This window comes from Penicillium longicatenatum (assembly GCF_028827895.1).
Source record: "Penicillium longicatenatum strain IBT 33135 chromosome Unknown contig_2_segment0_segment0, whole genome shotgun sequence".
NCBI lineage: Eukaryota > Fungi > Ascomycota > Eurotiomycetes > Eurotiales > Aspergillaceae > Penicillium > Penicillium longicatenatum.
In genome coordinates, this window is record NW_026643120.1 from 3,551,550 (window position 1) to 3,573,381 (window position 21,832).

The 21,832-nt window shown below is 49.9% G+C and overlaps 9 protein-coding genes across 9 annotated transcripts; 3 read left to right on the forward strand and 6 right to left on the reverse strand.

Annotated features, from left to right (window-relative positions):
- Window positions 1-1,968: 1,968 nt before the first annotated feature.
- N7484_003839 (putative arsenate reductase (Arc2)) lies at window positions 1,969-2,601 on the reverse strand (the record flags this gene model as incomplete). Its single annotated transcript, XM_057114259.1, has 3 exons — window positions 1,969-2,150; window positions 2,233-2,347; window positions 2,428-2,601. 3 exons carry the CDS (start codon window positions 2,599-2,601, stop codon window positions 1,969-1,971), a joined length of 471 nt encoding a protein of 156 aa, XP_056974399.1.
- Window positions 2,602-6,005: 3,404 nt separating this feature from the next.
- On the reverse strand, window positions 6,006-7,499 carry N7484_003840 (casein kinase I; the record flags this gene model as incomplete). Its single annotated transcript, XM_057114260.1, has 4 exons — window positions 6,006-6,992; window positions 7,044-7,192; window positions 7,248-7,317; window positions 7,371-7,499. The coding sequence occupies 4 exons, from the start codon at window positions 7,497-7,499 to the stop codon at window positions 6,006-6,008; spliced, it is 1,335 nt and encodes a 444-aa protein (XP_056974400.1).
- Window positions 7,500-7,726: 227 nt separating this feature from the next.
- N7484_003841 (uncharacterized protein) lies at window positions 7,727-8,068 on the forward strand (the record flags this gene model as incomplete). Its single annotated transcript, XM_057114261.1, has 1 exon — window positions 7,727-8,068. The coding sequence occupies one exon, from the start codon at window positions 7,727-7,729 to the stop codon at window positions 8,066-8,068; it is 342 nt and encodes a 113-aa protein (XP_056974401.1).
- A 1,042-nt stretch (window positions 8,069-9,110) lies between these two features.
- On the reverse strand, window positions 9,111-10,765 carry rtt106 (putative negative regulator of DNA transposition (Rtt106); the record flags this gene model as incomplete). Its single annotated transcript, XM_057114262.1, has 4 exons — window positions 9,111-9,691; window positions 9,775-10,131; window positions 10,225-10,620; window positions 10,663-10,765. The coding sequence occupies 4 exons, from the start codon at window positions 10,763-10,765 to the stop codon at window positions 9,111-9,113; spliced, it is 1,437 nt and encodes a 478-aa protein (XP_056974402.1).
- A 349-nt stretch (window positions 10,766-11,114) lies between these two features.
- N7484_003843 (mitochondrial 54S ribosomal protein uL24m) lies at window positions 11,115-12,258 on the reverse strand (the record flags this gene model as incomplete). The annotated part of the gene is made up of 2 exons (XM_057114263.1): window positions 11,115-11,771; window positions 11,842-12,258. The coding sequence occupies 2 exons, from the start codon at window positions 12,256-12,258 to the stop codon at window positions 11,115-11,117; spliced, it is 1,074 nt and encodes a 357-aa protein (XP_056974403.1).
- Window positions 12,259-13,136: 878 nt separating this feature from the next.
- On the reverse strand, window positions 13,137-14,066 carry N7484_003844 (alpha/beta hydrolase; the record flags this gene model as incomplete). The annotated part of the gene is made up of 1 exon (XM_057114264.1): window positions 13,137-14,066. One exon carries the CDS (start codon window positions 14,064-14,066, stop codon window positions 13,137-13,139), a length of 930 nt encoding a protein of 309 aa, XP_056974404.1.
- Window positions 14,067-15,880: 1,814 nt separating this feature from the next.
- rho1 (Rho family GTPase RHO1) lies at window positions 15,881-16,825 on the forward strand (the record flags this gene model as incomplete). The annotated part of the gene is made up of 5 exons (XM_057114265.1): window positions 15,881-15,948; window positions 16,032-16,059; window positions 16,172-16,369; window positions 16,463-16,597; window positions 16,658-16,825. 5 exons carry the CDS (start codon window positions 15,881-15,883, stop codon window positions 16,823-16,825), a joined length of 597 nt encoding a protein of 198 aa, XP_056974405.1.
- An 806-nt stretch (window positions 16,826-17,631) lies between these two features.
- On the reverse strand, window positions 17,632-20,260 carry N7484_003846 (uncharacterized protein; the record flags this gene model as incomplete). Its single annotated transcript, XM_057114266.1, has 4 exons — window positions 17,632-18,459; window positions 18,511-19,782; window positions 19,837-19,930; window positions 19,989-20,260. Coding segments are annotated over 4 exons (2,466 nt in total), but the record flags the coding sequence as incomplete, so codon positions are not given.
- Window positions 20,261-20,425: 165 nt separating this feature from the next.
- On the forward strand, window positions 20,426-21,802 carry N7484_003847 (methionyl-tRNA formyltransferase; the record flags this gene model as incomplete). Its single annotated transcript, XM_057114267.1, has 4 exons — window positions 20,426-20,684; window positions 20,745-20,815; window positions 20,871-20,998; window positions 21,061-21,802. The coding sequence occupies 4 exons, from the start codon at window positions 20,426-20,428 to the stop codon at window positions 21,800-21,802; spliced, it is 1,200 nt and encodes a 399-aa protein (XP_056974407.1).
- Window positions 21,803-21,832: the final 30 nt, after the last annotated feature.

Below are 21,832 nucleotides of genomic sequence, written 5' to 3' on the forward strand. Positions count from 1 at the left end.
AGTCCGGAATCCACCTACCATACAGGATCTCTTACTTCCTGAGCCTTCTCCAGATCCACAATTTCCCCGACTCTAAGACCTCGGTAATCAGCAAGGATTCCCCACATTGGCGCGCACGGGTTCACGACGCTTTTCCTTGCTGGTCAGGTTTGTGATCTGTACCGTCCTCTCACCCTTCTAGAATTGCGCCATGTCGGCTGGAAGCGACCGGTGCCCACAGAGGCGTATGGGGTACCTTAGCAGTCATTACGGGGGAGCCACAGTGGACTTTGTTAGGTCTCGTGTCCAGCCCATGCACTACAGTACAAGCGTGGAGGTCAAGGGGTACTGATTGGACAATTGCACAGCAGAAATGGCTCGTTCATTTCGAATTTGTCTGGTTACACATCATTTCCTCGGTTCCATCTCTCAATGTTTAGGTTTCCTTTTCCAGCGGAGAATCATCCGCCTAAAGGGAGTAAATACCTCAACATCTACATGTGCTTCTTTGTACAGTCACTACGACCCAGCACAAAAAAAAAAGAAGGAACAACGAACGTCATTCCCAACAATTTTATCATGAAGACTCCATACATCAATATCATAACCCCCAAGTGGCTGCCCCCAAATGACGTGCAGCGGTAATAATCTTTGCCGATCGATCAGATCGACTGGGGCCGCACTGTACTGTGCAAGCATAATTAAAAACAAGGTGAACAAAAAAATAAAAACAAGAGAACAACCCTCCATCAGATCATCTCCACTGAAAAGTTCCAGACTTTGCTCATTTCCTCCACACAACACATCTTCTCCCGCGTCCAGTCGATCAAACGGAGTGCACGGCAGAAGCCGCGCGGATGACCTCATGGCCCCACGCAGTCAGCCAAAATCTTGATTTTCGATGGGACTAGAGAAGGAAAAATTACTTCTATGGAGTATGAAAGAAAAAAACATGATAAGCCTAATCTGAAATCCATGGTTCCACGACGGGATCTTCGGTCTTGTCTTTACGCTCGAGTCAATTCGTACGCCCGGGGGGCTGTACAGGATTCAAGCGAAGGCGAGAAAGACTCGGGCGCTACGTGAAACCATGCTAGAGCCACAACAAAGAACATGTGTTGAATTCCAGAACCACAAAAAAAAAAAAATCAAAACAAAAACATCTCGTGCCCTAATGCTGAACTATGTTTTGCTCCGCAGATCCACACTATTGCAACCTCAGTCCAAATACCAACCCAAGGTTAACATCCCAGCCTAGTCAAAACTAGCTCATCCCATCCAACTATATCTTGGAAAAGCACAGTATAATCTAGCAAAGTCACACGGTGGAGAAGAGCCTTCCCTGTTAAAAACTGGACGAAGATCTGCGCTACGGCAGATTTGCGTCCACACCAATCTGAACGTATTATGATTTCAAGCGCGGTTGCACGCTCATAGGTCCAGGAACTCCACCAGAACTCCATTCCGAATTCCTTTGTGTTTCAACGGCGACTTCTGAATCCTTCGAATCCTGTACCTACGCTAGTTTGTTGATGTTATTAACGCCAACCTATTCTTGGCCCCCATCCCATAGCCGCTGGGCTAATACCTGTTTCAGGTTGATGAGTTTGGCAGTATCCACGATCTACGATCTAGGCCTTATTTGATTTACCTGGTACTAACGGAGGCTGAAATTTACGCCTAATGTGGAGTCTGCGGGTTGTTCTGTTTATGTAAAGGGATTGCATGAGAGATTGCATGTCGTCTGTCTGGTAAAGTGATATGATGTAACTGTTGCCCAATGTTACTACGTTTACGTACCTTGATGAAAATATCTGCAGTGCATAAGCTCTTATCGAAGATCGACCTACATCCCGAACATTTGATTTAGAGTACATCCTAAACCGGACTGACCCCCGTACTTCTATACCCAATGTTTACTTCATCCTCAGGAGCTAATTTCTGATACCTAACTGTACGACAGTAGGACTCGGGACGTGAAGTATGCACCTACGTGCTCGCCCAAGAACTGGCATCATACCCATCCATCCACTCAGTATACTCACTGCCAGAAGCCACCCAACCCTTGATACCACCCTCAAGAGCAAAGCTTTTCAATGCCGTATCCTGTTGACTCTCGATGTAATCTGCAAACCACGCGGCCGCCCGGGTCCCGCGTCCTCCGCATGAACCTAATCAAAAATCGTAAGATAGGGCCCATCAGAACGCCACCCGTTGTAGAAAGGACACAAGCGAAGATAAAGGAATACTCACCACAGTACCAAATCACTCGTTTGACATTGGCACCCGAAAGCACGGAATACAGAGTTGGCAGGGACGGATATAGAGTCTGAGCCGGTAGATTCAATGATCCGCAGATGGTGCCACCCTAATCTGGTCAGCTAACTGGCTAATCCAGTCCACTCCCGGCTTTTAGGTTTGATTGGGCATGTATATTGGTTTTTATACCTCGAAATCTGCGCGTCGCAAATCAACAAGCACAAAGTCCTTCCTACCCTCTCTCAACCACTTCAGGACTTCCAGCCGAGATAGTACCGGTGCAGTGCATTTGGGGGCTGGATAGGCTGCATGCCATGGCTGGGCCGGCGTTTCGGCTGCGGCACTATTGGATAAGCTAGCCATGGCTGTCCTCAGACGGGAGTAGATAGATTAATGAACGGGATATAGTGAAGATGAAGCATGGACCCCGGTAGACATCCCAGGGGCGGAATCGAGTCAAGCCATTTCCGCTAGGTGTAGTGTGCAGGGGGACGTGATTGGTTCGAATGGAAAGGTCCAACCGTTCCCCGCTGGAACGCGGTCACATGGACTGCAAAGCGGCATGTTGGTGTTGTTTGATTGGTTATAGCCTGGATCAATTGTAGTGGCCTGCAGTCTTCGGGTGAAGTCTATCTCTTTGAAGGACGTATTTCAAAGTTAATAGCTTCCGACTGACTCGGTGATTCGGGTTTCATGTTCTAGTTCTGATTCTCATGCTCTAGATGTGGACGGGTGCTATGCTCCTTTGGTAGGACGGCGTTAACTGAATGGCTTATCTTATGCTAGGAGTTTCAGGTAAAGACGTCAGCCTTGAATCATCGGGATCGAGCCATCATTCCATTCTGCGGGGTATCCGATATAGTTGATCCAGACTGCATCGTCCATAGCTACGTGCATCGTCATCTGTACTTTGATCAATTGCTTTCCCCGATGATTTCCCTTGTGGCTGTAGCTTGCATCGTATTCCCGCCCCCACTGCTGCCCAAGCATAGCATAGCTCTGTAAGCTCAACGCATACTCCATGGCTAAAACCAACAACTCAACTGCACTATGCCGTTTCAAGCTCTACAGGAGGCCTCGGACCCTTCGTGCCTTCAATCAGCTTCCCCAGATAAGCCATTAGATCGACAGTTTGATACTCCAATAGTCCTCATGGATCTACGGCATCTCGAGAGGTCCGAGCATCCGGTACAATGTTATCAGCAACTGTCAAGGATAATCCCAAACCCCAGATACCTAACCTTCCACGCTCCAAAGACCGTCACACACGCACACCCCCCTCAGTTCTGTCTTGTCAAGTACCGAGCCATGTACAGAGCCCGATCGCTGCAGAAACAAAGCCAAATCCGACCCCACAACAACGCAATCAACAACCAACAACCGACACAACACAACACAAAGCAGGCCACACGACACACGACACAGCCACGAAGACCCATCAGCCCACACCCAGCCCCTCCCGCCAATAAAAAAGAAAGGAAACCCCCAAAAGCAAAGACATGGTTGCCTGGGGCTAATTAGTCAAGACACATCAACATGCAGTGCCAAGAGTGACCACAACATCCCAGATGCGGGGGTAGGACGACCTGAGTGGTCAACCAGCAAAGTCAATCACAGCTGAAGCAAATCCACGACCGAGGCCCGAGATGACATCCAAGACTCCAAACTTAGGGCCGTACTTTTGGAGTGACTAAAAGATGGGGGTAAATGGAGCCACATTGTAGCCTAGCCAAGCTTAGTCGTAAAGGTGTGTACCGCATCAGGAAGAAATATCCATAAACCCTGTTTCTCCCCGGGGGGTTTATACATTATACGTCTGGCTGAGTCTTTCATTGGATCTCCAGGTTTACTAGGGGCTTTCCATTCTTTCTGTACCGGGGGGTCTCTCGTTTTAAGTTTTTCAATTAGTTGTACGACATGTACAGTGTCGTATGTTGACGCAGATCGTGTCCTAGTCCCCTGCAGAATGTAATCTTTATTTACTATTGCCAATGTGGCGAAGTGTGATATGAACACTATAACAAACGTAGCACTAGAAAATCCAAACAGACATGTACATATGCTAAGCCGGGTGGCGCACCTCTCCTGAGTAACATCGCTCTACTCGAATGTCGCATGTGTCTTGGGGTGGAGAGTGATTGGTTGCCTTTACTTCTGGACATTGGTGTGGCACTCGAATTGAGTTATGTCCTTGCAAGTGATTGTGATGAATTGTGATACTGTTGATCGATTGCCACTCAATTAAGCTATCGACGTCAACGGTTGTTACCTGCCCTAGATAGTGCAGTAGTTGGCTCGGGGAGTGCCCGTTGCTGCTTTGAGAGGTTTAGGCTTGGATGGTGTGATGCAGAGACATGTTTTGGGCGTGTCTCGTGTGGCTGATATGATATCATGGCACCATGTTCTTTTGACCACTCATGATTCTACCGTAACATCGTTTCAAGCCATTGGGTTGCGCTGGGGAGGACGTGAAGAATGTCTATTCTGAGACAGGTCTAGAGTGCTCTATGGTTTCCCTGGCAATTATTGGAGACTACGTTTCAAACCACTCGCAGATAAGCACGCAAATGTATTAGTCGCCTACTCCGAAAAAAGCAGGAATTATGTACGCCGCTCGGACGCGTTAAGCTCCAGGCCGAGGCATCAGAACAAAGAAAACACAAAGAACAATGCTATCTTATGCCAAACACTACCAGAAAACAAACAGGAAAGACTCGCTTCTCAAACGGAGCAAGAGACAAACAATAGACAATTATAGACACGGGCAATAGATTTGACAGGGTGAAACGATCAAAAGACAATCCAACAAGAGGTAAGGGGAAATAGGACCGGGAGAATATATGCATGCGTCCTTCCGCCCGGTTCGGTAAGACGGGTTGACATCGCCATGTAGGTGCAAGACATAGCAGGCCCGGGGGGAGGAGGAACGACAGGAGGTCATGAGGCGATATGCCGAGAAGAAAAAAAGGGAGCATCCAAACGAAACATGGACATGCAGGTGCCCATCTTGCCGAGCGGCAGGATGAGATGGGACCAAACTGCTCCCATGGGCCATGACGGAAATTCCGAAACCTGGTCGACGGTCTTCATTCGTCGTCCTTTGTACAGGGGACCACCCATTGCCTAGTTAGAACAAAGCCAGTGAAGCAAATGATGTTCTAACCGAGGGTAGGAATGGCCTTGCAAGATCCCCAGTCTAAAACAACCCTCCGAAATAGCAGAATGCAGATGTGAAGAGCCAGTTGAATGTCGACCTCCGAATCCGCTCGTTGCCATGAAATTTTGGGATTAGACGGTTAACGCCAGATATGGTGATGGAGATGCAAAATGGGCAACAAGGCAACGAAAAAAAAATCTCTCAAAGTTCGCCGTTCCCAACCGTAGCACCGTGAAAAGAAAAAAGGGGATGAAGACGTAAGCATCAATGAGAGAAAGGTCGTTCTAGCCACATGCGAGTTGTAGGCTGAAGCGTCGAATGGGAAGAAAGAGTGTCAAAAGGGGGTGGCCATGTATGGAACTGGTCATCACCTGGACATGGCCCGGTGACGACGAGTTACCTAGTCAAGATGGCCGAAACAAAAGAAACCAGACAGACAGTCCCATGCCGACTTTGTTGTTATTCTTCGGCCGAATTCGAATATTGTGGGCAGAGCAGAGAAAGGTAGGCCGAGTCCAATCCAGGATGCCGCGGCGTCATGTCATTTGATTCGAGTTCAACCTGGATCTCGAAATGAGCGAGCCGCAAACAGCTGGAAACCACAGCCAAATCACCTACCGCAGCAGAGGGCCTTCATGACTTTCTGAACGAAAGTGGGCTGCGTGTCACTGTTTCCTTGCGCGCCACCAAGCTGCTGGCTGTTCAGTCCTTGGTTTCCGGGGCTACTGTGGCGAGGCAGGTGCGCGTTGGAGTTCTGGAACTGCGCTGTCGTTGATGCTGCCGGAGTCCCGGTCTCAAAGCCCCCGCTCGCGCGTTTCGGTGGCATACCGCTGCCGCTTGGGCGGTCTCGAGGTGTCTTGCCTGGTCCCTTTGCTGGAGAAGGAGGAGGGGGCTGCGCCGCGTTTAAACGGTCGGCAGTCACTCCGGGCCGTTGTTGGCTGTGGCGCATCTGGCTCGCGTGGAGATCGCGCCCCGACGAGGTCTGGTGCTGGTTTTGGAGATGAGCCTGTGACGAATACGACTTATAGTCCCATCCGCGGCCATTGTTCAGCTTCATCCAATCATACTCTCCATCTTCCACATCTCCGCCGTTCTTGAGGGCCTGAGTCAAAATATCACGGAGGTAGTCATAATCGGGGGTGTCCTCGAAACCAAGGTTGCGCACGTAGCTCAGGTACTTGTTGAATTCCTCGGGGTAGCCATCACAGAGATCCTTGATGGCGGTGGTCTGCTTCTTCTCACCAATCTTCTCGTACTTTTGCTTGTTGGTAGCAGCCTTCAGTCCCTGCCAGGGGAGACCTCCACGAAGGAAGTACATGAAGACGTGTCCCAGGGCCTCCAAGTCATCACGTCGGGACTGCTCGCGACCGAGATGTGTGTTGATAGACATATATCGGGCGGTACCAGACAATGACTTGCGCTCACGGTAGGGGATGTGCTGCTTAGTCTTGGGGTCACGGTATTGCTTGGCCATGCCAAAGTCAACAACATGTATGACGTTGGCAGCCTTTGTGCCAGGGCGTCCAATGAGGAAGTTGTCAGGCTTGATATCCCGGTAAATCAGATTCTTCTCGTGGATTGTTTGCACACGGGAAAGCTGAAAGTCGTTAGCCATTATGTCTATCAGAAGGACTGATCATAAACGTACCATCTGTTTAGCAACCATGACAACGGTCTTGGTAGAGAATCTACGGTTGCAGTGGTCGAAGAGATCCTCCAGACTAGGGCCAAGCAGGTCGATCACAAGAATGTTGTGCAAACCCTCTTGTCCGAAGTAATAGACGTTAGGAATACCGGCTGCAGAAAAAAATTAGTCCAGTGGAGGAACAAGAAGTCAGCACTCGAAACTTACGGCATCCAACCAAGATCTTGTATGTCCGGTACTCATCGCGGAGCTGAGGAGCATCGCTCTTGCGGGGTTCCTGTTTTCAATCAGTTCGGCAATTTGCGTCTTGTTTACAGGGATGAGACGCACGAATTTGATAGCAACCTGCTGGTTGTTGAGCAGGTTGGTACCCTCAAAGATGACACCAAATGATCCCTCTCCGATTTTCTTGCCCACGCGGTAGTGGACACCCACTACATTTGATGAAGACGACGCCATGGATGCGGGTGCAAGGGTTGCGATCAGAAACTTGAACTTCAATCACGGGGTGATCTCAAGGACGCAGACACGTGACGGGGCACAGCCTGGACCGCAGTCAGCACGAGGTTGAAGTAGGGAACATAAGGGGCCACCAAAGGGATAGGGTTAGTAAACATACACTGCAAAGATATCCGATCGTCAACCGATATTATCCCGGTCACTTCAATGGATGCACAGCTCCGACGATGTTCCTGGTTCGCGCAGGATCGTTGAACCGAGGGACGTTGTCCGAACGTGACGAGACGAAGGGGTGCGTTGGGAGCTTTCCAATTGAGACAGGAATTGAATTGGGCGAGTCGGTCGGAAATTGGAGACCTGGTGGTTGGAGAATCGAACGGGGCAATGTCTGGGGGCGAATCCAGTCGGGGCCAAGCGCAGATGCGGACGGTGGCGAACACGAAAGGGGCACAACGCTAAATGAAGCGAACCAAGAGGAAGTGAGCACCCACGGTACTCGACAACGAGTACGAGCCGCACTGGTTGGAGGAGCAGGGGAGGGGGAGGGTGTGGAAGGGGGTTGTGGATGAGGAAGAAGAGAAGAGAGGGAGAAGTTAGAAGAAAGGGAGCGGAGGGTATTGGGAGTGTATTTGGTACGAGGAGACAACGAAGGTTGCGGGTAGAAGCGCCCGAAGTTGGCGATCACGAGTGGTAATTACCCGTAACACCGTAACAAACTGGAGCGTTGGGGGGAAAAGGACCGGTCTCACACTAAACTACTAGCCGTAAGGACTCTATCAGAGTAACCCTTTTTAGAGAACGAATGTCTCCAGTCAAGAGTGAGAAATACTTCTTTACTGTCAAATATGTGGACAATCATAATTCGATCAAGGTAGTAAAAAAAAAAAAAAAAAAACAGTTGCTTCACCTAGGCCTTCGCGAAACACCCAATTGAAAGACTAAGGTGCCTGAGTGTAGTGCTGGCGCTTCCCTGCGTCACAGATCCTGCAGGCACTGGGAAAGCCGGGAAAGGCTCACAAGATTCGAATATTTAGATCGGGCGGTAACGGAAGAAAGGGACTTGTTTTAGCGATCGTTACTACTGTATTACCTGTGTGTGAACCCCCCCATTTTTTTAGTTTGGGATTTTTGTTTTTCTTTCCTGCTTTACCGCTCTCAGGGGAGGTTGTCTGGACTCGGTCTGGAATGCGCTTAATCAAGCGGTAAGATTGCGGTCTTGGCATCCGGAGCTTCATCGGTTTATAGTTAGAAGCTAGATAAACAGGACTGACATAATTTTTAGCTAAGGCGATCAATTCTTTTACAATACAAATGACTCTTTTGTTGCCAAGCTAATATATGTAACACCTTGAACTGACAGCTGCAAAGGGTACAGATTCAGGCTGATAGATTAACCCTACAGGTGCATTTTGACACGTCTGCGACCCACTGGGGGTGATCGTTCGACGGGGCCCAAGATACGGTGTGAATGCTAGTGGTTTCAACAGCAAGCCGATCCAATGGCCGGATCCAATTGCCCTGAGAGCTCGAATAGAACAATCGTGACGTCCCCTTGAAGCACATGCTCACATCAGAGGTGCTCAGCGGCACATATTCGTCATCAAAAATGCGTTAGGCCTCATTGCCAAGTTTCTGGTTAATGAGATCCTCATCGCCATCTCCATCTTGATCGGCGGCATCTTCCTCTTCCTCCGCGTCTTCCTCATCCTCATCGTCATCATCGCTGTCATCATCATCATCATCATCGCTGGAGCCACTTCCTTCACTGTCACCATCAGTTCCCGGGTCATAATCTTCCTCGTCCTCTTCCTCCTCGTCTTCAAGCTCTCGTTGGGCTTTTTGAAGCTCGCTTTCCTCTTCTTCACCGCCAGCCTCGGCAGCTCCATCCTGGTTCTTGCCAGTATTAACATTATATACCTTCGCACGCCGGGCCTCAGCTAAACTTGCGTCTTGTAGACCATGTCGTTTGATGTAGGTATCGATCCCACTAAAGTCAGCCTGGTCAATCATCTGGAATTCGATTTCCATCTGATCTTCTTCAGAGCCGTTGCGCGGACGGGCTAAAAAGTTGAGGTTGAATGTCCGTTGAAGAACAGATGTATATGAAACGGATTCGATGGTGTCAAAGGAGAAGAACAAAAGGGGCTTCTTGAAAGCAAACAGAATTCCGGTTGACAGGAAAAAAAGGTAACCTAGCGACAAAAAGGCACGTCAGTATTATTGTAGACCAAAACAAGTGTAAAGACCCCAGACGCCTTTCCCAAGGGATACATACCTTCTTTACTGCCCCGGAAGGCTTTGACATGATAGGCCTTCTCACCCTTGCGGTGGGCCTCGGGCATAGCGCTCACAAACTGTCTCTCATCGGGCCGCACGACATTCGTGTTTGGCATGGTATCATTCAGCAGCTTCCGGATCAGAGCTTCCGCAGTCTCGCCCTCGTTGTGACCGATCTGCTGTCCCAATCCAGTAAACGCAGCCTTGGCTGGGCCATCAGCCACTGTGAAAACCATACAATCTAAGCCAGGCACGCCCTCGGGTGGTGGTGTGATTCCATCGGCGTACTCAGGAATGATACAAAAGTTGAACTGTTTTTGAGTCTTCTCTGGCACAGGGAGGCACAAGGCATGACCTACATTGCAAGCGAAACCACACATTAGTCTCTTGTCTCGTCCAATAAAGACCAAAAAAAAAAAAAAAAATTTAGACGAATTTCAATACTCACGGATTCGGTCCATGGGGACACCAAATTCAATCTGTTTCGTAGCCTGGTTCCTTGCACGAAGGCCGCCACTCGCGGTTATCTCGAGCATGAGCTTCTTGCGTTGAGGTATAGCGAACGACACATCCTGAACATAGAATTGAACTGGTGCGCTGGGGTCTTTCAAGTCTGCAGATGATTGTACAGTCACTGGCGGCTGTCCATTCTCTATTTTGCGCTTCTTCGCGGCAGGGCCATTGCTGGGCGGCGGAACGAACGGGAGGGATGTAGTATTGGCAGCCCTGGCCAGCAGGGAAGAGGTGTATCGCGCGAGGTCCTTAAATAAAGGTTCGTGGTAAGGTGTAGAGCCTAAATGATCGAGATCGATGACGGTCAGTGGGTGGGCGACAGGGTTGTGGTCTTCGCCATCGGGTGGGCGTAGATGCGCCGTTGACTACGCACCGATCGCATCGTAGACTCTTTGCTTTAGAGAGGGTTCGGTCGCAAAAGCCTCCTCGATCTCGGTGATCGGAGCCCCGGCCGAATTGACTGCTGCAAACGCCATGTTTTTGTACAGCTGCCCGGAGGTGAAAGCTGTGTGAAAGGGAATGGCCGGGAGGAAGTTGGATCAAGAATGATTGCCCCAGGCGCTGAACTTTCGATCTCCCCTGTCGGACCCGCGGATCGTCATATGAAAACCCTACATCAAGCACAGCCTTCCCACGGCATATTCCTGTGAACAAACCTTTGATAGATGGTGTTTTGTATGCACATTGAATAGAACCTTGTGGATGAACTCAGAAAAATAGATATAGGCGCAAATTTCCATGCTACTAGAATACATTGAGGTTTATACAAATCGCTTTCTTGCAAATATAAGACAAGTCCAGCTTTCGCTGCCACGGTTACTGGGTTTAAGCAGAAGCCTGGGCATTTGCAGGCTTGCTGGACTTTGTCGCGTTCATCCCCATGAAGCGGCTGATGAAGTCGTTGGTCTCCTTGTCCATGAGCACATTGCCATTGGCATCCATCTTCGCCAGCTTGGATGCCACACTGGCATTGGCCGTCTGCACCTTCTTCTCGCCTTTGGGGGTCAGTAAAGACTGGCTCCTCAGGTATTCCTGTCGGTATTCCTCCATCACCTTCTCCTTCACATACTCGGGGTCGTGCCGTGTGCGGAATCTGGAGTATTTGTTGCGCAATTCATCGATAACGCTGGACGGGAAAGGCGGCTCGTCCATAGAGGGAACCCAAGACATATCTGCCACTTCGTTTCCTCTTGTGTCACACTCGGCGACCTCGGTATGCGGTGGCTCCTCTGCGGGCCACGGAATCTCAATATCCAATCCAGCGATGTAGCGAGAAAAGCGCGGGAGTTTGCTGTCTGAGGATCGCTCCAGGTAGGGAGGACCGCCGTAGGCATGCTGTACGATGTGATCTTTAGTTCCGTCTTCCATCTCGAGGGCAACGACATGTCGAATATCGTTCATGGACACTGGCATGCCCTGGGCGACGGTATCGGAGGTGATTCCCATGGAAATTTTAGCAAACTCAGGGACGGTGACTTCAGCCTGAATAGGTACAAATTGTCAATGATACTCCTCAGAGCCAATTGCGTATACAAGCAGGTCTAGAACGCACCATGTTGACATCCTTGATGATGACAGTCTCACTCTCCACATTGATCTGAGTGATTTCGTTGATCTTGCCCTTATCCCTACCCCGAATAACGCAGACCCGGTCTCCTTCAGCAAATAGGATCTCTTTCCGGCGTAGGTGCTTGGGGATGGCCGGGGGATGCAACAAGGAGACATCTACCGCACCGTACTTGGTCGCATCGGGTCCAACATGTCGCATGGGCGCCAAAGCTCCCTTCTCCCAGTCCTCCCAGCGGGCATTCCGCGATTCCTTAAGACCGGTGACCAAAGCTCTGTTGTAATCCTTCCGTTGCCGGAGGACCTGCTGGCGGTCCGCAACTTTAAGGGCTTGTTGGGCCCGGTAAATCTTCTTTTGCGCTTGCTTCCGGGCTGTCGTAGCCCTCTGAATGACCTTCTGCATTTTGACGAGTTGGGGGTTCAGCAATGGCCGAACGTTGCTGCTTGTCAATAATTAGCAACGCGCGGACGGAAAATTGCGGCCAAATTCACAACACGTGACGTTTAACCAGTTGTATTAGGTAAGCGGTCTGCCCTTCGCAGTCGAGTCCAGGAATAATACAGAGGTAGATTTATTTGTGTGTAAAACGAGGTCTTCAATCCTCGATCGTGGTGTTTCCGCTCTCTTGGTTCTCAGGTTTGACAGGTGCTTGGAATTCGACACATATCCATGTAGGTATATCTCACTCCACACCAGGTGGGCAGATGACAACTCTAACTAAGGTCTTTTGGTTCCAGGTTTTGGAATGCAATCATGCGTGACACAGTGGAACTCAATTGTTTGATCTCTTTTGCATATTATGGCCTCGGCCCCCAATACTTAATTGAAGGTTGATGTCTGGGTATTGACTGACCGCGAGGGTGCGAATCAAAACATGTAATCTTCTCGGCCAGGGCCATACAATGGGGCTTGGTCACGGCAGCAGAAAAGGCTTACTTAGTATCAGTTTAGATACCAGGTTGTTCCTTTGGTTTTTTGAGCCACACGAAACAAGGACAAATAAATCATAGGAAGTCGGTTGAGGGCTGTCCATTTAAAACATAAGTAAGCAAGGCAGTCCGTGACCGGGAACTGTACATGTTGAGCTCCGGGTACAAGCGATTATACTGGTGTTGGTTGGAAAGGCTGTTCAAATATTTCAAGTCCTCGATTCAAATTCGAGATCCATGGACATTTGAGCCCCGAGGCGTTGAAAGTTCCACAAGATGCTGATGTATGCAAGCCTCTTAATATGATACACATCTCTTTATATACACCACGCACCGGTATGGATGATCCACTCATTCAGGCGCCACCAAGTCCCTGAGAATCTCAGTGGCGTGTTTATGTATAGTAAAATGCGAGTCTCCCGTGTATTCTTTCAAGATAGCATGAGGAATACATCCAGCCATGTAGCGCCCCAATGTTACAGGAGTGTTATAGTCCTCCGTACCATACCACAAGCGGACATTTTTCAGGTGGATTTGGTCCAGCTCAAAGCCCCAGTCCGATGTCAAGACTCGCCCTTCATCCACTGTGGCATCTACACCATGTCTAAAGCTCTCTTTGAGGGAAGCCTGCAAGAGATCCAAGCTTTCAGGTTTTTCACAGAAGTCTCGATCAGCAGGCTTCATGCGCTTCGTGGCACCAATCACCACCTCCCTCATTTTGACCGGATTCGAGCCCTTGACCATCTCGCCAAAGATGGTGTTCAGCATGATGCGAGCCAGCCAGGGTGCATACGCAAGGCAATTGAGTAAAAGTCGCAGGTCCCAAGTTGCACCCCCAGTGCCCAAGTGCCAAGGACCCATGCCCGACACAACGCCAACCCCCAGCAGCTCCGATTCCGGCAAGCCATGAGCACAGGCAAGGGCATACGGCCCGCCTGCAGAAACTCCGAGAACATAGTATTGCGCCAGATTTAGGTGTTTGGCCAGCTCACGTGTATCGGCGGGCCAGTCCATAAGCTTACGATTCGGCTGTGGGGACGAAAGGCCGAGTCCCGGGCGATCGATGCCGATGACCCGCACGTTCACTTCACGCGCGGCATGATGAAATGACGCAGACTCGAATCTCGACCCAGGAAGGCCATGGAAAGCGAAAAGTGGAGTGGCATCGTCACTGGTTGAGCCAAATTCCGCGAAGCCGAGAGTACGGCCGTCGACGAGGGAGATGGATTGATGAAGCCGTGCCTGGAGTGATGGGTCCTGGAGTAGGGAGCCGCTAGCCATGCTTGTCGATCGGGCTCGGTGGCTTTTCGCTAGTGTCGCGAAAGTGGAAATCCAGTAACTCTCGTGTAGGAAAAACCGGGGCAAGCTCGAATAATGACTGGCTTTCTATGCATCGTCTAAAAATTGTGTGGAGCGATAACGAGCTAAGAGTACGTGGAGCGGAAACTACGCTAAACGATTTCGCTCCTAGCCTTCACCTCTAGCGTAAAAGCCCTCGACTTCCCGTGAGAACAAAGGCACCAGCATTCGAGCATCTCAGCCGCTTCCGCTTCCACTATTTTTAGTCGCTTTACAATTTCTGATCCCGGCCGCGCAAGGTAAATTGGGGGTTTCAATTTTATTTTTTTCTATTATTATAATTATTCCTTTCTGTAACTGCCCGGACATGCCCCCTATTGTCTCCACCATTTGGATAAGGGATGCACGTTGCAAAGTGGATTGGGCTCGGAGGCATTACAGAAGTCAATTTTGATTGGCTTGGTAAGGAATGGCTCAACGTGGACTGGCCCCTGGATCATGATCACGTTAGAAAAAAATTTCTTGGATATCGTATTTCATCCTTGGCTTTTGGTCCATTCTGAGGAGCAAGGCTGCAGACGGTAATCAAGATGCAGGAGACCTGGGAATTATTGAAGCGATCGTCACTGGAAGTCAAGCATTTTTGGATGGATCCCAAATGATCTTTTATGTTATACAGTTGACCGCATTTACCCGTTTCAAGCTATGATTTGCTACCTCTGCATGTCCACTCTTTAAGTCAGAACGGTACATATACAGCATTAATACCACATATTCGGATCTGAAATATTCAGCTCTATTCAGTCAAACTATCGAACCTTGGTAACATATTGAACACTGTTTCACGGGCAATGCCCGTCGGCTCTCCCTATCTGCTGCTTTCTTTCGAGAGTGCATTCATAAGATCGGAGTTTCGGCTCTACAATGTCCATGGGTACCAAATAAGGCCGTGATAGAGTTCAGCACCAACTCTGAAACCCTCCTTTCCTTTTCTATGATATCACATCCTCACATACCTTTCTATACAGCCACGGTGGCTGTGTCCCCAGGATCAGAGGTGGATCTTTTTGTGACGCGGATGATAACTTTGCTCAGCCACACATAATCTGCTAGGGCTGGCATGGTAATTGTATTACCGTCTTTTGATCAGAGGCCTGGCCACAGCAAGGCAACGGGTAGGAGAACATGCGGACCGTGATAGGTTGTAGGGATCGTAGATCAGGTACAAGGTGTAGGTGACATGTTGCACCTACTTAGGTGAAGTACCAAGGCTTTAAGCACCTTGCAAATGACCAGGTACTTTTGAATTTAAGGGGAAACGCCCAGGTGGTAGGAAAAAGGAGGAAGCCCAGTTCTCCGACACAATACCTGAACGGGCGGTACCACAACAAATACGATACCCCGAGAATACGGCCACCGCCGGGCAAGTCTGGCCTCTATCTTCCTCCACCTCCAAGTCATCAAATATTCTTCTCCTCCATCCCAAATCCTATTTCCTCCATCCCTGGTTCGTTCTCTTGCTACGACGTGGGCTATCTTCTATTTGAATTAACCTCTTTCAACCGCAGTATTCCAGTTGTTGAGATTTCACAGTACGATCACCCTCCTTTTCTCAAAGTCAACCCCCCGGGACAACCTGACCTGGTCCCTTTCCCATCCCTCACCTCTCCCCCTTCTACCCCCTCTCCCCCACTCCCCGCGTGCTCCATCTTCTGGATACACGTCTCCGCAAGCACAAGCTTGTATTCTATGATCATTTATCGTGATCCGTAATCGCTGACTTGGTCTCCCTGAAGATGGCCGAGATCCGTCGCAAGCTCGTCATCGTAGGCGATGGTGCCTGCGGTAAGACCTGTCTTCTCATGTAAGTACCCTGACATCAGAACTGACTCCCCCTCCACAATCACCCCTTGATTTTGTGCCTGAAACTAATCACGTATCTCGCAGTGTCTTCTCGAAGGGCACCTTCCCTGAGGTGAGCTCCTATCTGACCCCGATCCTGATCACATGTCCTATCACAGGACTCCCGGCTCAGCCCCATGTACCTCCGCCGAACTTTTTCTGATACATTTCTTTTATGATTACAGGTCTACGTCCCCACTGTCTTCGAGAACTATGTCGCCGATGTTGAGGTTGACGGCAAGCACGTCGAGCTTGCTCTTTGGGATACGGCTGGCCAAGAAGATTACGACCGTCTCCGTCCTTTGTCATACCCCGACTCGCACGTCATTCTGATCTGTTTCGCCGTCGACTCCCCCGATTCGCTTGACAACGTCCAGGAGAAGGTGCGTACCTCGTCCCGATAAGCCCCAATGCTCCGAAGTGGATTCCCATGATCCACTGGGGCGAACCAGAGCCTAAGCTGACATCTTTTGTAGTGGATTTCTGAGGTCCTCCACTTCTGCCAGGGTCTCCCAATTATCCTGGTTGGCTGTAAGAAGGATTTGCGTCACGACCCTAAGACCATTGAGGAGCTCAACAAGACCTCCCAGAGCCCCGTCAGTGAGAGCCAGGTAAGCTGAGATCCCGATACCATTACAGATTTGGGATGACCCACTAATTCATGTATACAGGGTGAGGAGGTCCGCAAGAAGATCGGTGCCTACAAGTACTTGGAGTGCTCTGCCCGTACAAGCGAAGGTGTTAAGGAGGTCTTCGAGGCCGCCACTCGCGCAGCTCTGCTGAAGATCACCAAGGGCGGCCGCGGGGGTAAGTCCAAGAAGTCGTGCTTGATCCTGTAAACTACGCCCCACCGTTGAGGTAGTCCGCCCCGAACACACCGTCGGGACTCGGGCAGGTTTGGTTCTCGAAAAGGGGGGAGGTGCTACTGGGGCTTGTTTCTTTTGCGAGATTCGTGAATAATATCGAGCCCGAGTGCCTGAGATGCGGAAATCCTCTCTTCTTCCCCCCTGCAGTTGGTCGACCTTGTGTTTCTCCTTTTTTGCCTTTATTTTGCAGAATTTGTCTAGGGAGGCGTTGTCTTCATCATAACCCTGTGGGCTTTTCTCTTTTTTCTCCCCCATCTCTTTCCCATTCAACTTCGTGGATCACAATGACAAATTTGCCCTTTTCGTGGGCAGTATAAAACATTAAGAAAACCAACCAAAAAAAGTGGGAGAAAGCCTTGGACAGTAGCGCCGGTTGTGAATTTGGACATCGCCTTGACGAGCCATGGCTCATGGTTGTCGCCCTGTGTGATGATAGATGATTCCCGTTTCTCCCTTCGGATATCTCCCCCCAGCGAAGAGCTTGACTCTTATTTTTGTCTAATCTAACTATTTGATTTCTGTTAAAGCTAATGCATGGAACATCTGGTCTTGGACTTGTGCTCCAGTTTATTCTTATTTTAGAACTCGTCTTGCGTGAGTTTGGGGGGAAATTCGCAATATATCGTAGTATAATACTTCTAGGTACCCTAGTCACAGAATATCAGGGGGTTGTAAGTTGAACGTCGTAATCGATCTCCAGCAAATTTATGTGATATTTATAAGGTATAGTATCCGTAGAGTAGCCCCGATAGATCGATGCAGGAGTGCAAAAAGAAGAATCACCTGTTAAATCGCAGTAACCCCTCAACATATCTTCGAGCATCCAGTCCAAGCCCCTCTACCAGCTTCGAAGGAGTAGTAGTATCAGCACCACGAGGACCCTTAGAAGACGATCCACCTAAATCGCGGAAGAAGCGCGCACCGCTACTCATTCGATCCTGGTTCACAGGGGAGACATAGTCACTCGCCTTGCGGACAAGGAAAGCTTCTTGCGGTTCTGGGACACCAGGAGACAAGGAGTGAATATCATCGGTTTCCGCTTCAGCCATGGATGACAGAGCCACAGACGAGGATACAGAGGAGAGGGCCTGTGGTGGTGATGGGCCCGTTGGTGGGATGCGGACCCAGAGGATCCACCAGCCACGACTAGTCTTGCAGGTGCGCTCGAGTTCCTGTGGACGGGAGCGGGTATCGATGTATGTGGATAAGAGGCGGTGGTGGATGGCAAGACTCTCTACGCGGGACCATTTTGGTGCGGTTGGTAGTTGAATGGATGAGGGAGATGGCGTGCGAGGTGATTGAGGTATTTTTGGTGATTGGGGGGGTGTACCTAGACTGGGGATGTTGGGGATGGAGGATCGGATTGTTAAATTAGACGGGTCGTAGACTAGGTCGTGAACTGGTTGAGTTCGGGCGGAAAAGCGCTTTTTAGGATCGGCGGTGCCTTCAGATGTCGAAATGCGTGAGGCAGCTGCTGCCGGGGAGGTGGATGAGAGCAGTGATTTCTGGAGGGGGCCTAACTGGTGATGGATGCTAGTGTAGAGAGACGGAGATGATAAATTTGTAGTATTCGCATCAAACAGGAAGGTGAACATGAAAGGTTGGTGCTGTATTGGTGTTAGCTAGTCGAATTTGATATCGGGCACGTGAACCCTTACCACATAAATCACGGCCTCAAGCTTTCGTGCATGCCCGTCTCCACCTGAGCCATCTCCCAAACGAACATGGAGCGTTCGATGCACGATGCGAGTCTTGGATTTGTTCACATCTGACTCAGATACCGGACTACCTTCTTCCAGGTCGTCCAGTGTGTCCAGATCGTCGCGAGGCCCAAGAATGAAACGACCAGCATCCTTGTTAGATTCCTGGCGAGATCTGCTTGGCGCATTTGGCGGTGGAGTCTGAACTGGATTGGTGGATGGCTGAGTTCGCTCTATGATTCCAGTTGTTGGCTTGCCAACCTCCGGAACAGGAGAGCCTGAGAGTGACGGTGTGGACATGCTAGAGAGACTCCAAGATGATCCATACCCCAGAGTCAGATACTTCATGACTGCTTCGGTCCCAAAGGCTGATTTCTCGCTCTTTGGATCACTTCCTAATGGAGGAATCTCTTCTCGCTCAGGCGTGTTCTCGCAATGAGCTTCTGGAATAGTCTGCGGTGCAGCCAATACAAGCGGACGGGGTATGCCGGGCGTATGAACCCGCTCTGGAGTTGACGGATTTTTGCCATCTTGGCGACTAGCGGAGCTCCTTCCTCTATGACTTTGGAGTTTTCTTCGGCGTAGAGAATTTGGGTCTCGCCCGATACCATATGTCGCATCGCCATATCGGTAAATCGACTCCATCCAGTGTGAAACATGAGCGACAGAGCGCCGCGATATGGTATCGACACCCGAAAATATCACACCGTCAGCCGGTCGGGGATCAGTGTCCTGCCCTAGCCATGGCATTTCACCATTAAATTGAGATGAGGAGTCCCCGGAGTGGGCGGATGAGTCGCCGAATCTCGATACAACCAGATCAATCAAGCCGTCTGTTCTCCCCACAAAATCCTCAAGAACCTCTCTCTCCCCGCTGCCCCATTCTTCTTCTCCGACGCCGATTCCTAACTCGCCGCCCGCAGCAAGTTTGATTCCGTTATAGATATCAACGATTGGGTTTCCGGTTAAAAGAAGCTCCCAGTTCCATGCAAATTTCTCCCAGAACCGTTCAAGATAGAGACAGAATGAGGCCCGACTCACACGCCCGTAAAGATCGCTCAGAGAATAGTCATGGAGAAGAAGGAATATCGAGTGGGCGCGGCGCAGTTGTTGAATATGGAGCTGTGGGTGTCCCATCTCCCTTGCTGAATAATGAAACTTCGTATTACTAACTGTGTCGTTTGAGGAAGCTTGTGTTGGTTCAGTTGGTAATCGCGTCAGGTCGATAGACTAGCTTTGGTCTTAGTGGAATGTTCGGGCTATCAAGGCTTCGGTCACACTTACAGCAACCACCCACCAGTCTTTCTCCAGCTCGAGAAGCACCACTCTTGTCTTTGCTGTTTCAACATAGTCCAATGCCTTGCCTGACGAAAAATCACTGTAAAATGGGTATGAGCCCGGTGTTCATCTGAGCAATTTGAGCAAGAGGCTCCGACCTAGCGAAGTTCACCATCCCCTGCGCCAGACCTATCTGGCGCAGCCTCTCGTTTTTGCCATCTTGAGGAGGCTTGCTACCTTCTTCTTCTGTAGGCGAGCCTTCTGTCCGTTGTAGGTAGTCCGACCGCGAGGTGTAGAACACGATCTGGTCTTCGAGCGTCTCGTCGGTGGGTCCGAGAGTTGGATTATAGATAGCGAGAAAGGAGAGTTGCGCGGGGATCACCGAGCCAGCGTCACTTTCCGGCATGGCATCGCTAGGATTTGCAAATAACACTTAGCAATTCCAACCTAGAGTGTGTGAGAGAGAGAGAGAGAGTCGTTGGCGCAAGAACAGTGGGACCGATGATGTTTATATCACGTGGCGCTTATCGATAAGTCGCAGGTCTCGGAGTTTTGGGCATGTTAAACTTCATGATCCCCAGATTTCAATTCAAAGATGTGGTTACTGCGGGGACCAGATGTTCTTGCATCATGCAGGCATATCTATGCTTCTCATCGACCAAGCTATCGGTTCTTTGCAACCCGATCTTATGAGCCTCTCCGTATTCTCTTCTGTGGCTCCGACGAATTTAGTATTGCCTCCCTGAAAGCCCTCCATGCCTACCACTTAAAGCAACCTAGTCGAATTGCCTCAATTGATGTTGTATGCCGACCAGGCAAACGAGTTGGCAGAGGCCGGAAGACGATTCGAGAAGGTTTGTCCAATATATGGGTTTAAATGAGGCTTTCGCGAGCTAAATATGAGCTTTCACCAGTCCCTATCAAGGAGGTAGCATCCTCTCTTTCGCTGCCAATTCATGAAATCGATACTTTCACAGGATGGACAGTAAGATTCTCTACTTCAATATGTCAATTGGCAATTTCGCTAACTCGGGTGCTAGCCACCAGTCACGTCGAATGGACCTGTCAACTTGATTATTGCCGTTTCATTTGGACTTTTTGTGCCTCCACGTATCTTGAATGCCGCTAGCTACGGAGGTTTGAATGTGCACCCCTCATTACTTCCAGAGTATGTATCCAGATGAACTGTTTTTGAAAGTTTGTGCTATAGAAAAGCTGACATGACTCTAGCTTCCGTGGCCCAGCCCCGTTGCACCATACTCTTTTGGCTGGTCGAACCACTACTGGCGTGACATTACAGACACTACATCACAAGAGCTTTGATCATGGGACAATTCTTTCCCAAACGCCATGCCCTGGGTTTGAAATTCCCAGCCCTGACTCTTGCACTGTTCCCGAATTGGTGGATCTTGTTGCACCCAGGGGAGCTCAAATACTGGTGAACGGTATTGATGACGGCCTTTTTGTGCCACCACTCAAGGATGCCGGATGGCGTGCTGCCGAGGGCACTGATGACCTTATCCACGCCGGTAAAATCAAGCCAGAAGACCGATACATTGACTGGGCTAACTGGTCATTGCTTGACATCAAACGGCGCAACACGGTTCTTGAGTCTCTGTGGAGCAATGTACTTGTCCCGGTCAATGATGCAGATGGATCTACATCTTTCCAGTACAAGCGTGTGATTTTCACGGATATTGAAGAAGTTGAACCGCCCAAAGGAAGTGAATGTTTTGCGGTTGTTCCAGGGCTGCCATTTGCAAATGCTGCCCATCCTGTTGGGCCAAAAAAGGGAAGAGAACTCTACGTCTTTACTAAGGATGGCAAGGCTCTGCGCATCAACAGGATGAAAGTCCAGGCAGAGGCAGATGCCGAGGGGCTTCGTGCTGCGATCAAGGCTCGCATGTTTGGTGATCAGTCTTTCCAGTCGGAGGGCATGGTCTTTACCCCATTCCGTAATCCTCTGTCATAAGTGGGATGGACTTGTAGAATACTGTACTTA